General features: G+C 38.6%; 2 protein-coding genes across 4 annotated transcripts in view; one reads left to right on the top strand and one right to left on the bottom strand.

Moving 5' to 3' along the window:
• LOC134666040 (T-related protein) overlaps positions 1–11026 on the top strand; it is a 30605-nt gene extending 19579 nt beyond the window's left edge. Inside the window, exons 1-8 of one of the 2 annotated variants that reach the window (XM_063523145.1) lie at positions 6–43; positions 3046–3166; positions 3631–3774; positions 5986–6262; positions 9213–9329; positions 9859–10049; positions 10511–10605; positions 10741–11026. In XM_063523145.1, coding sequence (XP_063379215.1) covers positions 21–43; positions 3046–3166; positions 3631–3774; positions 5986–6262; positions 9213–9329; positions 9859–10049; positions 10511–10605; positions 10741–10978 — 1206 coding nt within the window. In that variant the 5' untranslated portion in view covers positions 6–20 and the 3' untranslated portion in view covers positions 10979–11026. Of the gene's footprint in view, positions 1–5; positions 44–3045; positions 3167–3630; positions 3775–5985; positions 6263–9212; positions 9330–9858; positions 10050–10510; positions 10606–10740 lie in introns of those variants that run through there. The other variant, XM_063523144.1, reaches the window with a different exon arrangement.
• On the bottom strand, positions 6561–8600 carry LOC134666340 (uncharacterized). Of its 2 annotated transcripts, XR_010098482.1 has the most exons (4): positions 8237–8600; positions 7966–8156; positions 7462–7633; positions 6561–7305 (listed from the first exon to the last, which is right to left on the bottom strand). XR_010098482.1 is itself a non-coding variant. In XM_063523487.1 (3 exons), exons 1-3 carry the CDS (start codon positions 8368–8370, stop codon positions 7037–7039), a joined length of 594 nt encoding a protein of 197 aa, XP_063379557.1. In that variant the 5' UTR covers positions 8371–8600; the 3' UTR covers positions 6561–7036. The 2 variants fall into 2 exon arrangements, 1 of the variants encoding a protein (XP_063379557.1); XM_063523487.1 differs by lacking the exon at positions 7462–7633.
• Positions 11027–13435: the final 2409 nt, after the last annotated feature.

Consider the following 13435-nt stretch of genomic DNA (forward strand, 5'->3'; position numbering starts at 1 on the left):
TTCAGACGCTCACCAATGAGATGATCGTTACGAAGAATGGGCGGTGAGTTGACAATGTATCAGGATTTTCAGGAAGTTTTCAGGAAATTATGTTAAGCGTAGTGAAGTGGATTTTGACAGCGTGCTGGACGATCGTGAGCGTTTCCTACAAAATAGATATACAGGGTGTCCAAAAAATACCACGTCAAACGGACACTAGAGGTAGGACACCCTATTTTATACAGATTATTTACGTAAAAGACTATTTTTTGCTATGGGTTTACCGTTTACGAGTTAGAACGACCTTAGGATAGATTATAAGTAACTTTCTCGTTTTTTGTACCTAATTAGTTTAAATGTATGTAAAAGAACATTTTTTGCCACGGCCCCCGTTTACGAGTTATTTACGAAAAACTATAAAAAGGGACATTTAAATGCCATGAAAAAGACATTTTTTTAGATTAGTCATAGGTAGAAGTGGTAGAAAGTTAATCTAAGTTGGACGTTTTTATCAAACAAAGCATATATTACAATTAGTAAATGCCAGTTAAATACCTAACTCTAGTCGCTCATTTGAACGAAAACTGCCATCAATTGCTTTCATATAAAAACTAATTGTAATCCAAGCAAAAGCAAACATCTTATGTCTCATTGTTTGTATTTATGCACGTTATAAAAATATGATTTACTCACTAGTCATTCAAAATACCGTACTTAATGACGGCAACATAGTTTCATAGCAAAGTAGGTTCTTGGACAACAATGAAGTACACGAAGCGAATAAAGCTAAAATATAATGTCTAGTAATTACACCGAGAGCATAATCGGGTAGGTCATCAAAGTTAGTGAGAGGTCATAAACTTGCTGTAAGGGAACATTAATCAACCGATGTACCTACATGTTATGGGGCAATGCATATGATTTGTAGGTACGTAATTATATAGGTTTACTTATATTCGAAGTAAAAAGCTTGAGCTACAAATGTAAGTAGGTACGAGTGTAACTACTAGGAAAGTGTAGGGGAGACCGAGGTGAGTTGTGACAGAGGAGAGTTGGAACATCGTCGATTTTTTGGAATCTAGAAACTAGGTCGCAATAGCGCGCGTTTGTTAGTTCAAGTTACGAGCTAACAAACGCACACTGTTGCGACCTAGTTTCTAATTAATAGATTCCAAAAAATTGACGATATTCCAACTCTCCTCTGTCACAACTCTCCTCGGTCTCCCCTACTTATGTAGGTACCTAACACTGTACAATACTATAGCTTCTTACTATAGCACCATTTTTACATGGTTAGCCATAACCATAGGTTGACTGGTAGGGAATGTTTTTAGGCATTAAGTAAGCCATTGGACCAAAGTTTACTATAGTATAAACTCATAGTTCGCCCGAACTGTAAACTCGCGATTCGTGGAATTGCAAAACCTAGCCTGAAGACCAGCTTTTTAAATTGCTTTTACAATGTTGACAATAAATCAATTTTTATTATGATCAAACCAAAACGAAGAAATCTTGATGGTGGCGATTTATTACAATTTTGACTGCGATTTGATATTACTTATGACTCTTATGAGTTTCGAAATGTAACATATAGTCGGACCGTAAAAAGTCTGCAGCGATATTGATAGCCTACGCACTGCAAGTGTCATTTTAAACGTCAAACTTCTATGAAATTATGACGTATACATAACACTTAGGTACACTGCGGGGGCTATCAAATCCGCTGCAGACTTTGTTTGGTACGACTCTATCAACTTTAAACATGATCAGAACAAAAATAAAGAAATTGTAGATGCAGAAATTGAAGGCTGTATTGAACAATTTTGACTATCATTTCATATTTAAGGAGCCTTTCGAATCCTGAGATGTCAAATTTTAAATTGTACCTAATATTTTGGTCATTAAAAACACTGCACTAGGTCCATTTAGTTTAATGATTCTGTTTACTCCGTATCACGAGACCATATAGAGCGGTGCTAACCGCCGCGGCTAGTTTCAGTAATTAGCGGGGTAGGTCTTGCTCATTATCGCAGGGCGGCTAACCAGCGCCGTCCGTGCCCGATATCGCCCTATCCTTGAGGTGTAGGTCTCGGGTCGAACAATACTCCTTAGACTAGTTCTTGCTTGTTTTAAGCGGCTGTAAACAAGGAAGAGGCTTTGACTAAACGGGACTATCGCGTAATGCAACGTTGCGGATAGATTAGACCTTAAACTTCATTTAGACGGATAAAGAACTTTAATGTTCCATGAAAAATGTACCTATGGAATCTAAAATACGAATTGTAAGGTCGTTATAAATATGATGACTATGACGAGTAAAAAATAGGCACATCAATTGTGACTTTAGGATCTACCTAATAGATACGATCACGGTAGGTATAGGTGCCATGTTTATTGTTTTATGTTCAAACTATTGTGTTTGAACGTTTAGGTAAAACAATTATGGTAGGTGTGATCATCATCATAACTAAAGATAGAAATCATGATGAGGTCACAGTTACGAAAATAATAGTGTCATCCATCATATTTATATCGACGAAATCCGACAAGAAAGACTTTGTACATACAAACATAATTAATAATTTTATATCATTTATAATTCATAAATACAAATTTGTGATTTAATCAGAGATATAGATTTATTGTATTAAGTACCTACCGAATATTTTAAAGTTAACTCATTTCAACGAATATTGTAAAAACTAATGTTGATTGAAGTAACGCAACGCCAATACGAATAGAGAGATCAATAGGCATTACAGATGTAGTGCATAATTATTTTCTATAGTATCTTCACGGAAACGTACGAACGTGTCTTGCTATTTCAGTCAGTCTCGGGACAAAAAGTACTGAATTAAAACATTTACTAAATCACACAATTAAAACATGAAATTAAATTAAAATAGTAGATTGTCAACCAAGGGATTGCTTATCGTAAAAAAAATTAATAAAATCGTACTTGGAACCTAAAATGCTCTAGTGCAGAAACGTATCATTTTCTGCACACTTTTTAGAACAACAATGAGATTCACAGCATGAGAAATGAAAAGTACCTTTTTGTTCCAGCCGAATGTTCCCCGTGGTCAAAGTGAGCGCGAGCGGCTTGGACCCAACGGCGATGTATACGGTGCTGCTGGAGTTCGTGCAAGTTGATTCACACCGCTGGAAATACGTCAACGGGGAGTGGGTATGTATTTCAGCCATCCAATCTAACGATTCCCGTAGTCAAAACAGCCTGGAGGCATGCTAGTCAGTTAACGAGGACTCGAGGAGTATTTGGTTTTACATTATGTGGTCATAGTGATACGGACCAGACGGCCATGTATGTACCTGCTCAGTGCTCTTGGGGTTCGTGCAAATCAATTTGCACCGTTGAAAACACGTTGGGGTGTCGGTATCTGGCTTCATGTTCCCTAACGGTAAGAGTGTCTACTATTAGCGTTAGGGAACGTGTGCTGACAACATTTGACGTCGACCGTGCCTACTGATATATACATTTATTTTATAGAATAAGCTATTAGATTACCTACTCAAGTATCTTGAGGAAAAACTTACCTTTCTGTTTTCCAAGTGTCGATGTCTTGCACTAGATCTTGACTCTCTCGCCAGCCCTTTCGATAATTTTTTTTAGACATGAATTTTCTTTATCAGGTTCCAGGAGGCAAAGCGGAGGTTCCGCCTTCGAACGCCATCTACATCCACCCGGAGAGTCCCAACTTCGGGGCGCACTGGATGAAGGAACCCATATCTTTCGCCAAAGTCAAGCTCACCAACAAAACCAATGGCAATGGACAGGTATACGAGTACATTAATTATCAGTATTAACCTTCATACTTTTTTAGCGAATTCTGTGAATATTTTACCACAATATCGTTGCGATCTTTGCGGTGGCGGCTCGAAGAAATCGTTGAAGAATTTCTTAAAATGTCAGTGAGAAGTATATCTCTAATAGTTATCTTCAGCATAGGGGTTAGATTTAACTATACAAAGAACAAATCTTTAGACTACTGCAGCCAGCATTTCAAGCATGTAATGGAGGACAGATTTGTGTCGCGTGATATCAGGGTGCTGGGTCATAATCGTAAAGTTGTTCTTAAGGGGTTGAAAACTAGCCAGCAGAGCAGATACATTCCTAAAGGTAACTTTTTGGGCTACTCTTATTGGGCTTTTATTGGAACAATTTCCATGCCTTATGTATGATGACGAATGCACGAACCGTAGGTATGTAGAACTGTTTCAACACATTATTCATCCTGCGAACAGCTCGCTTCTCAACTGCATATGTATCAAACTGCTCCATATTAATAGATTCCCGTTACCATCGATATTCCAAAAAGGCATTATTGACAGAATACTAATCTGCGTTAATAGAAAGCAGGTGGTATGGAGGTGTTACTGCTACAGTTGCTCGCTACTGACCGGTATTCCCATCACATACGAGCGTATCTCTTCAGACGAACCAGAGTAAACATTATCTCCGATAAAGCACTGGTTACGGATCTCAAGATCACACTTATGTTGGTTGGTTTGAAAAGATGTGTTCGAAAAGGATTGTCGGAAACAACAGTCCAGTTCTCACGCGATATGGCGCGAATGAACATGAAAACAAACATGAGATACATCCAGATCCATATGTTGGCGTCTCGGTGTGAAATTTGTAACTTTACCAACTGTTTAGCGGAGTACGCACTATCATTTGTAATAATTATTGTCTCGATGCTATATTTACTAGTCTCATTCGTGTTAGATTAGATGAGTTCTGCAAAAATTAATGGCGTATTAATTGCCCGATTATGATTTTATTGTTAAGAGTGTGCGAGATTTGAAACGTGTAAAGTAACAATTGTTCGTTAATGCTAGCGAATGGTTGTGAACGGTTTTCAATATATAACTGACCTAGTGCGGAAATTTAAGTTCAGAAGTAACCGAACAGTTACGATATGGCGTGAGACATGACGTAGCAGTCTTGCCTTCACTCAATTCCCTTTGCTCAACAAACAACATACACGTATATAGTTTCAGTAATTTTTGATACTTTCTTTTGAAAGGTATTCCTACAAATGACTGTTGGAACATGATGGATATGGCTATTTTATTATTGTTTGTGTTGTAGTGTAATAAACAATAGCTTGTTTCCCCGAGGCCTGAAGAGTCAAATCCTGTTCGAGTGACAGAACGGTAGGAAATGTTCACTCAAGGCGGCTTGAGCAAACAACAAATGAACATTTCCCGACATTATGAATCTATAATATTTTATTACAACTTAAAGTTTACCAACCGTTGTCACGTGAGAATATTAGGCAGACACAATCGTGATACCAACTCGCCGCTTTGGACTCAGTGGAGCGCAGAGCCAGGAGGATGATTGGCGACAAGAAGCTAACGGCTAAGCTTCAGTCTTTGGCCCATCGGCGGAAAGTCGCCAGCCTGTCGGTATTCTACAGGTTGCACTTCGGGGAGTGTGCCCAAGAGCTACACGAGCTTATTCCACCGTCCCCATTCTACCATCGGACTTTTAGACGCACGGCCGGTTTCCATCCTTACTTGGTAGATATTCCACCAATTCGCACGAAGCGCTTTGCTTCTACTTTCCTTATGCGCACTGCCAAGGAATGGAATTCCTTGCCGGCGTCTATATTTCCGTGTTCTTATAACCCGGCAACCTTAAAATCAAGAGTGAACAGGCACCTTCTGGGCGAGCTCGCTCCATCGTAGGCCACGTCTACGCCTCGGCTAGTCTGTGGCCATGAGTAAGCCCATTCATAATTAAAAAAAAAAAAAGATAATTTCCTTATGTATAGTTTCTACCTGAAACGCGGTCACCCGTTGACCACGAACGCTGTAAACGTTGGGATGTATTATATAATTTATCATACGCGATATAATCCGTTTCCATAGTTTTATTTCATGAGTAACTATCGCGGTAACCGAAGACAATGTTAGTTACTACCTATCAATCGTTCTACAGAATGATTGACATCAGTTTACCTACATTTTTTTTTTCAGATCATGCTGAACTCTCTTCACAAATACGAACCAAGAGTCCATCTCGTGAAAGTGGGCACGGACCTCCGTCGCATCATGACCTATCCCTTCCCCGAGACCCAGTTCATCGCGGTCACCGCGTACCAGAACGAGGAAGTGACGTCACTCAAGATCAAGTACAATCCTTTCGCCAAAGCGTTCTTGGACGCTAAAGAGAGGCCTGAAGGGTACTATCAGAGGGATTTTGTGGGAACGCATTATCCGCAACAAAGTTCGTCGCCGCATCAGTATCCACAATGTAAGTTATTGATTATTTATTTTATATGTAAGCGTGCTGGGCCCATAACCTGTTTGAAGATGTACCTTAGCAACTACAAATTTGTTTTTTGTGTTTATTGGGATTCGTCATACTTTCTGAATTGTAGGCAGTTTGACATTAAAATACTCCTGACGTCTTGTAAATAAATTTTAAAGCTTTGCTTACAAACATTTATAATTATGTCTGGTTAGGTTAGGTCATGTATGTATAAAATACAATTAATATAACTTGTCAGAGTCACGGTTTAAATGGATTCGAAAATTTATAAACAAGCAAATCAAAACTTACTAATATTTAATAAAGATCAGAGACACAGTAACAAAGAAACTTACTTATATAGAAATTCACTTCAAGTTGTTAAAGTTAACGTTTCTGAAAAATAACAGTAAAGTATAACTAGTAAAACTTTACTGTGTTTAAACTTATAAAACAGAGCTTTAATATTAAACTAAAAGTGCAAAATATTCAGTTTAAAAGCACCACATTACGGTAAGATCTAATAGTTTAGTAGGTATTATACATGTTAACACATGGAGCGCCCTAGTGTCACAGTAGTATGGAGTATCACATGTGTGATACTAGGGCACTCCACGGGTTTAAAATAAAACATTGACAATGTCTACCATTTTAAACTGGAATGATAATTAACTTATATTATAAAACAAAAACTGGATGTCTTCTCATCCTTTAGGTGATAAAAAACTTACTTAATAAAAAATTGTGCATTAAGCAACAAGCACTTACCAACAGCATTTACTGTGGAGGTGAATAGTTCAAAATAAGAGAGTTTGTAATGTTTCTTTTCTTACATTCTTCAAGAAAGTTATTCAGCACATCAGGGTTTCTTGGCTGTGGCTCTACGGCACTCCTTTTTGATTTGAATTTAAAAATGTCCTTCGCAAGCAGAGAATCTTTAGTTCCCAAGAGAGGCTTATGCCAAAAAGATTGGACTGGAGCTCTTTCAGGTATGGATGATTTATTTTTCAACCAACACAGGAACAAAAACGTGTGTTTGCATCTTCCTAAAACCATAAAAATAATAGATAGAGTTTCACCAATAACATTTATAGATGTGGTGAATGTTTTGACCTTTTGACTGACATAGAACTATTCATTGTGTGTTTGTGTTACCGGCGGTAAAAAGGTTAAAATAGTGTTTGTAAAGTTTATTTTCTTACATTCTGCTATAGATGTTGCGCGCTCTTTAGAAATTAAATATGTCCTTGGCAAGCAGTGAATAATTAGTTCCCAATAGGGGTTTATGCCAAAAACATTGCACTGGAGCGCTTTCAGGTATTGACGATTTCACTTCCAGCCAACACATGAACAACAAAGTGTGTTTGCACCCTCCTAGAAGCATTAATAAATGAGTAGCTTAACTTCAAACTTGGTTAAATCCATGTGTCAGATTATATGATTTTGGTATAAAGGGAATAGAGATAGATAGACAGTAGATATTTGCTGAGATTGAATGGATTTACCCGAGTTTGAAGTTAAGCGACACAAATAAGAGTTAGTTACACACAGACACAAAATTGAGTCTGCAGAAAAGCTACCTCTAAGTCCCATGAACGCTTTATCGCACTCGCGATACCAAATATATGAAAAGTCCTCTGGGATTTAGAAGTTTTGGACATTTAAGTTGTTAAAACACCGCTTATAATAAGTCTTCGAATATTTACCTGCTAATTCAGGATGGCAATTACATGAACTGTCAGTAATGGCATTTTCATTTACATGAACAGACACAGTGTAATATTTAATTTCGCCCTCCTCTTCCGAGGCAACTTTGGCCTTAACAAGGCATTCAGTGCCATTGTTTTTTAGCTGCACAAATCCTACAGCATCTATAACATAATTTTCGTCTGATGCCCTAAAAAATAATAATGTTATTTAATAAACTGACGGTACACAAAAGATCAGTTGCGACTTTTAGGTAATTTTGTAACTTACGCCAATTGTTTCACATCTCTTATTTCATCAATACTGTGCCTGTTGCTGCTTATAACATATTCAAGAATCATCAAGGTGTTTACTTCTGGCAGGTTACTAGAATCTGCTTGCACGAATCTATTTACCATGTTCATTTTTTTGGGAAAAAGTAGTAGTAGATCGTATACTGTAAAGTACTCTCACAATAATTGTCGCAATAAAAAAGTTATGTTCAATACTGTGTAGTTATTTAGTCCAAGTGTAAGGGCGTCAGAGAAATATTATGAGCAGAAGGTGAAAATTAAAACAATACCGAATTATTCAAATAGGAGGAAAGAAAATCCAAATAAGAATTCCAACCGGTTGTTTGGTTTGCTTTGACAATTATGACGGAGGACAGTTGGCCAGCTGTCATTGTCATAGACAACTTTTTTCTTTTTATGCCTGTATACATTATACGATTTAGATTGCAATTTTGGCATTGGCCACGCCCCTAAGTTCCGCCCCCGACTTGGAACGTAAATTAAACGTTTCGTTTCACGATGTTTTCAACCGGTAAATATGTTTTTTTAGTACCTTATTAACCAAAAAATATATATTCGCATATTTTATTCTAAAATAATCATTCAACTTCTAAGATAAGATTTGCATAAGAGAATATTTTATTTATAGACTTTTAACTAAACCACAATAGTTTGATTGACGATAACGATAAAATCGTTTTGTTACTGTGGTCGATCACGATAAAGGGTAAGAGTTCAAGTACAAACCGTGTACCAATCTACACCACAACTCCTTGCAACGATCACCAAGGTACGTTAGAAAGTGTTCGGCGCAACAGTAGAATATAATTTTAAGGCCTTAACATGTGCATGTTCCATACGTCATCGTATGCAAGAACCATATAAGGCCAGGAATCAATTAGTGTAATAATCTAGAATTTTGGATTATAAATAAATAGAAGTCATTGAACTGATCGTGTCTATGTCTATTACAGTTAGCGGATGGTTCGTGGCATCGCAGTCCTTGTATGGTGGCAGTAACGCCGCTTCCCGAAGGCCTGCGCCATACCCATCCCGGCCGCCCTCCCGGCCACGGACGCTATCACCGCCTTGTAAGTCATTATATTTCGTAAATAGGTAAACTAGTAAGACATATTCCGATTTCACTCAAGAAAAACTTACGTTGATGGTTGGTCGTTGGTTGATGATCCTTGATTATCCATTCAAAAGGGCTTCGAATGTTCCGAATTCCAGTGGCCAGTCACCCTTATAACAGTCTTTTTCCTTAGCGACCTAAGGTCTCAGGTTAGGTCAAAACATGCATTTTATGCAATCTAGAGAGGTCATTCCGTTGCTGGGCGTCAGACCGTCAACATCTCCTGTGGATGCCTCGTAGAGAGGCGAAACACGTGTCGAGTATTGTTCTTTTGGTGGTGGTTTGTTATATTTATTTGCGTATTCATATTTGCGGTGGGAGGGTGGGAACATTAGTTGCATGTAAAAATACACAAGTAAGTATAATGGGTTAGCACTGATTGACTAGCACGTTATCTTTTCGCGGATTAGTAAAGTAATATTTTGGTTTTAATTAACATGCATTTTTTTAGGATCATAGTAACGTTCGTTAATATTTAATTTCAGCAACCTACAGCAGCTCAGAGCGCACTCCGTCCGCGAACACCGCCAGCTACACATGGTCCGGCAGCGGCTACTGGCCGGCGCAGGGCTCTCCCCCTCCGCCCCCTTCATCACCGTACCGCACGCCTCCATACCCTGCGCCGCTGGAGTACCAGCCCCCTGCCACACAACCACAGCCGTTATATCCACTTCAAGTATGTTCACTTATACTTACCTACCTACACAAAGTAGCAATTTATTCGAGAATTTGTTAAATATACCTACTTATACTTACTCCTCTGGCGCAGCGACCCAAAGTGTGTCTTGGCCTTGGCCTCCAAATCAACTGCACGCCACTGATTCCGGTCCTGTGCCGTTTCTCGCCAGTTTTCTATCCGGAGCTCGCGTAGATCAGCGTCCATCACATCCGCCCATCGATACCTAGATCGACGACTGGGCGGCGTCCTATCGGTTTTCCCTCAAACGCTCCTTTCACCGCCCGAACACCTCCCATTCGCTCAAGATGGCTGAGCCAAGAAAACAAGGAAACACACATTATACATACTTGTAAACACAGAGGTGAACAGAAGGCGTCCTTATGTCTGAAGAGCGATCTCTTCCAGACAACCTTTAGATAATATAATAATATAATTTCAATAATTAATGTTGTTTCCAGTACGAGACGCCAGCGCAGCACTCGCCCTATTATCAGCATGCGTATGCACCGTACGCACACCACCCCATTGAAGATATTTCCTATTGGCCTAACAGGTAAGCGAATTAAATATACATTCATTCATTGTTGCTATCTGAAACTCAACTGACTATGAGATGACAAAAATAATAGTAATTTTACCTTGTAATTAAATTAATTAAATAAGCAATAATTAACTGATTTTGTTTCAGCTTAAACAGCTACGGCTACCAACCATCTGAATACGTCGGTACCAGTGACGTAGCGTACAACTCCGAAAACATGCCCTTCGGTCCCACAGGACCTCCTCTAGAAGCAGCCCCAGTCACAGAGGGCCGTGGTACGCCTCCGGGCCCTGAACACGGAGACAGGGAATACAAGTATAACACAGAAGAACGCCACTCACCGTGCGAGGAACCAACGTTGTCGCCACGTCCTCCTACTCAGTGATCTAGTGTTTTTGGGACGATTTAAGGTGTTACTTCATTAGTCGCTTTTATACTTAGTCCTAGACGATATCGTCGATGAAAGTATCAAAGCGACTCCATACAATCTCATACATTTTGGCTCTCTGCAGTCCTGTTGTATCGTGACGATAGATAATCATGACATATCTCGATAAAGTATAAAAGCGTCGTATAACTAATCAACTGTCAAATATAAGCTACTGTTGTATATTGAGAAGGGAAAAAAAACACTAAAGTATCAGCACCTATCTGTTGGATATCGAGATGGAACTGTTTGATACGATGAAGCTTTTCTTTTACACAATAAAAGATCTCAGTCACATTGGACCGTAAAGCGATAACAGTCTAATTAATACATTAGTTGCCCATGACTCCTACTATACAATTTGACACATTATTACTTTACTGACTTGTTTTATTTGATAGTTAAGCTTTGTTTGAGGCATTGACCACAATTGATTACTTGATTAGTTAGTGTGGTAACACCTTTAGATTATAATAAGAAAGAGTATTTTATTGCACGTTCGTCCGTAAGTAGTTAATTTTACACGTGCTATGATGGAACTCTTAACTGCCAAAAATGGAGGGTTTTTAAATATACTTACCCAACACACATGATTCTCACAGAATAATTAAATATTAGATCACATTTTAATATGTATTGTAAATAGGTATCAATATAATCTAAGATGGTTAAGAGCTCTCATCAAAGCAGAAATTAAGATACTAAATAAAATCTATTTAATAATATTGTGAGATTGTGACCCGTTTTTATATCTGTTTAAGATCCGTCCACTAATAATTTATGATAAAATGTATATTTTGTAAATTGTAGTTTTAATTGAAATGCTTCTATTTTGTATGCAACAATATTTCTAAAAGACAAGACACACCCTGCACACGAGTGACACGATCTCTCATCGTAGAGGAGTCTTCTTGCCCCCACAACCCCGCACTAAGTGCGCTGCATTAGCTGCATGGTTGGTGCACAGCACACCTTCCCTATCTCTAAATTATACGGAGCACGTGCTTGAGCTGTAGCTACGTAGTTGCATTTGATAAACTTGTTAGCTTACTAGTATCTGATTTTACTCTCTTTACCTTAAATATGCTCTGAGAAGAAAAATCTGCGATAAACATACGATTAAACGGTAGGCGGCTCGCTATAATATTGATTGTTGATAGTAAGTTTGACCTTCCCTTGCCTAATGTGTAATTGTGTACGCATATAAAAGAAGAGTGGCATGTTACGCTTGTCTGTGTGGTACTAAGCTCTAAAATTCTGTTATCTCATCAGTATAAAAGTGTATTAAATTAAAGGTTACGCCTGTGGAAAAGAACTCCATCATTTTATTAATTTCTCTCTTGTTTACATCTCAAATAAACAAATGCAATCAGCTCACGTGGAATGTAATAATTGATCCTCGTAAAGTGACGATAAATATGTTTCTGTTACAGTTTTGCTGTTTTCTTGAGTACATTCCCTTTCCCTCTTTATCGTTATAATAAAATATTATATGCTACTTCAGTCAACGTCAGTACTTTTTGTACCGAGTCTGATTGAAATAGTAAGACACGTACGTTTCCATGAAAATACGAAAGAAAATAATTGAAGGGATGTTTACAAAAACAACATAACTGTTTAGAGCGGTTGACACTTTTTTAAGAACATTGTTAATCGTTTCAGGTGTCAACCAGTGTAGTCAGTTATGTTGTTTTTGTAAACATCCCTTCAATTATGCACTACATCTGTAACAGATTGGCCATTGCACCATCGACTCCGGTATACCGAACAAACAACATACGCCATACGCTTAATGACAGGGATGCACCTACATATTAAATCTGTTAATAAAGCGAAAAGATCTGAGAGCCTACCGCGAACCACGCTCGACGTATTGCCTCCCTGTCATACTTACGTACGAATTTACAAGTACGACACAGAGGCAACACCTCAAACGTGGTTCGCGGTAGGCCCTCAGAGTAAACGATCAATAGTCGTTTGGTTGCTCAGTGTGGACACACCAGTAAACAGGTGAAGTGGGTAGGCCTTCTACCTTTCTGTGTCACTCTCAGCAGATATCATCCGGCCTCGGAGTAATTAACAATGGAGCCGCCATTAACAGGCGTTCCCCTCTGTCGAAAAAAGGCGGCCAATGGTCAACCACATGTCAACCATATGTATGGACTGACGTTTATCTGACATGACGTATCTATACATTTGATGTGCCCCTCCCCCGCAAAAAACGGCAGACTATTGTGTACCGAAAATTTTAGACATGGCGTCTCCGTTGTTAATTACTCCGAGCATCCGGCCATCGGATAGACATGGGATGGACAGACTTATAAGTCTTATAACCCCTTATTTCGCTTCCGATATTCCGACACGGTGATAAGTTGTCTCAGTCTAACTATTACTCCATCTCACTATAGTTCGTTT

Source organism: Cydia fagiglandana, chromosome 7, assembly GCF_963556715.1.
Source record: "Cydia fagiglandana chromosome 7, ilCydFagi1.1, whole genome shotgun sequence".
In the NCBI taxonomy this organism is placed as follows: Eukaryota; Metazoa; Arthropoda; class Insecta; order Lepidoptera; family Tortricidae; genus Cydia; species Cydia fagiglandana.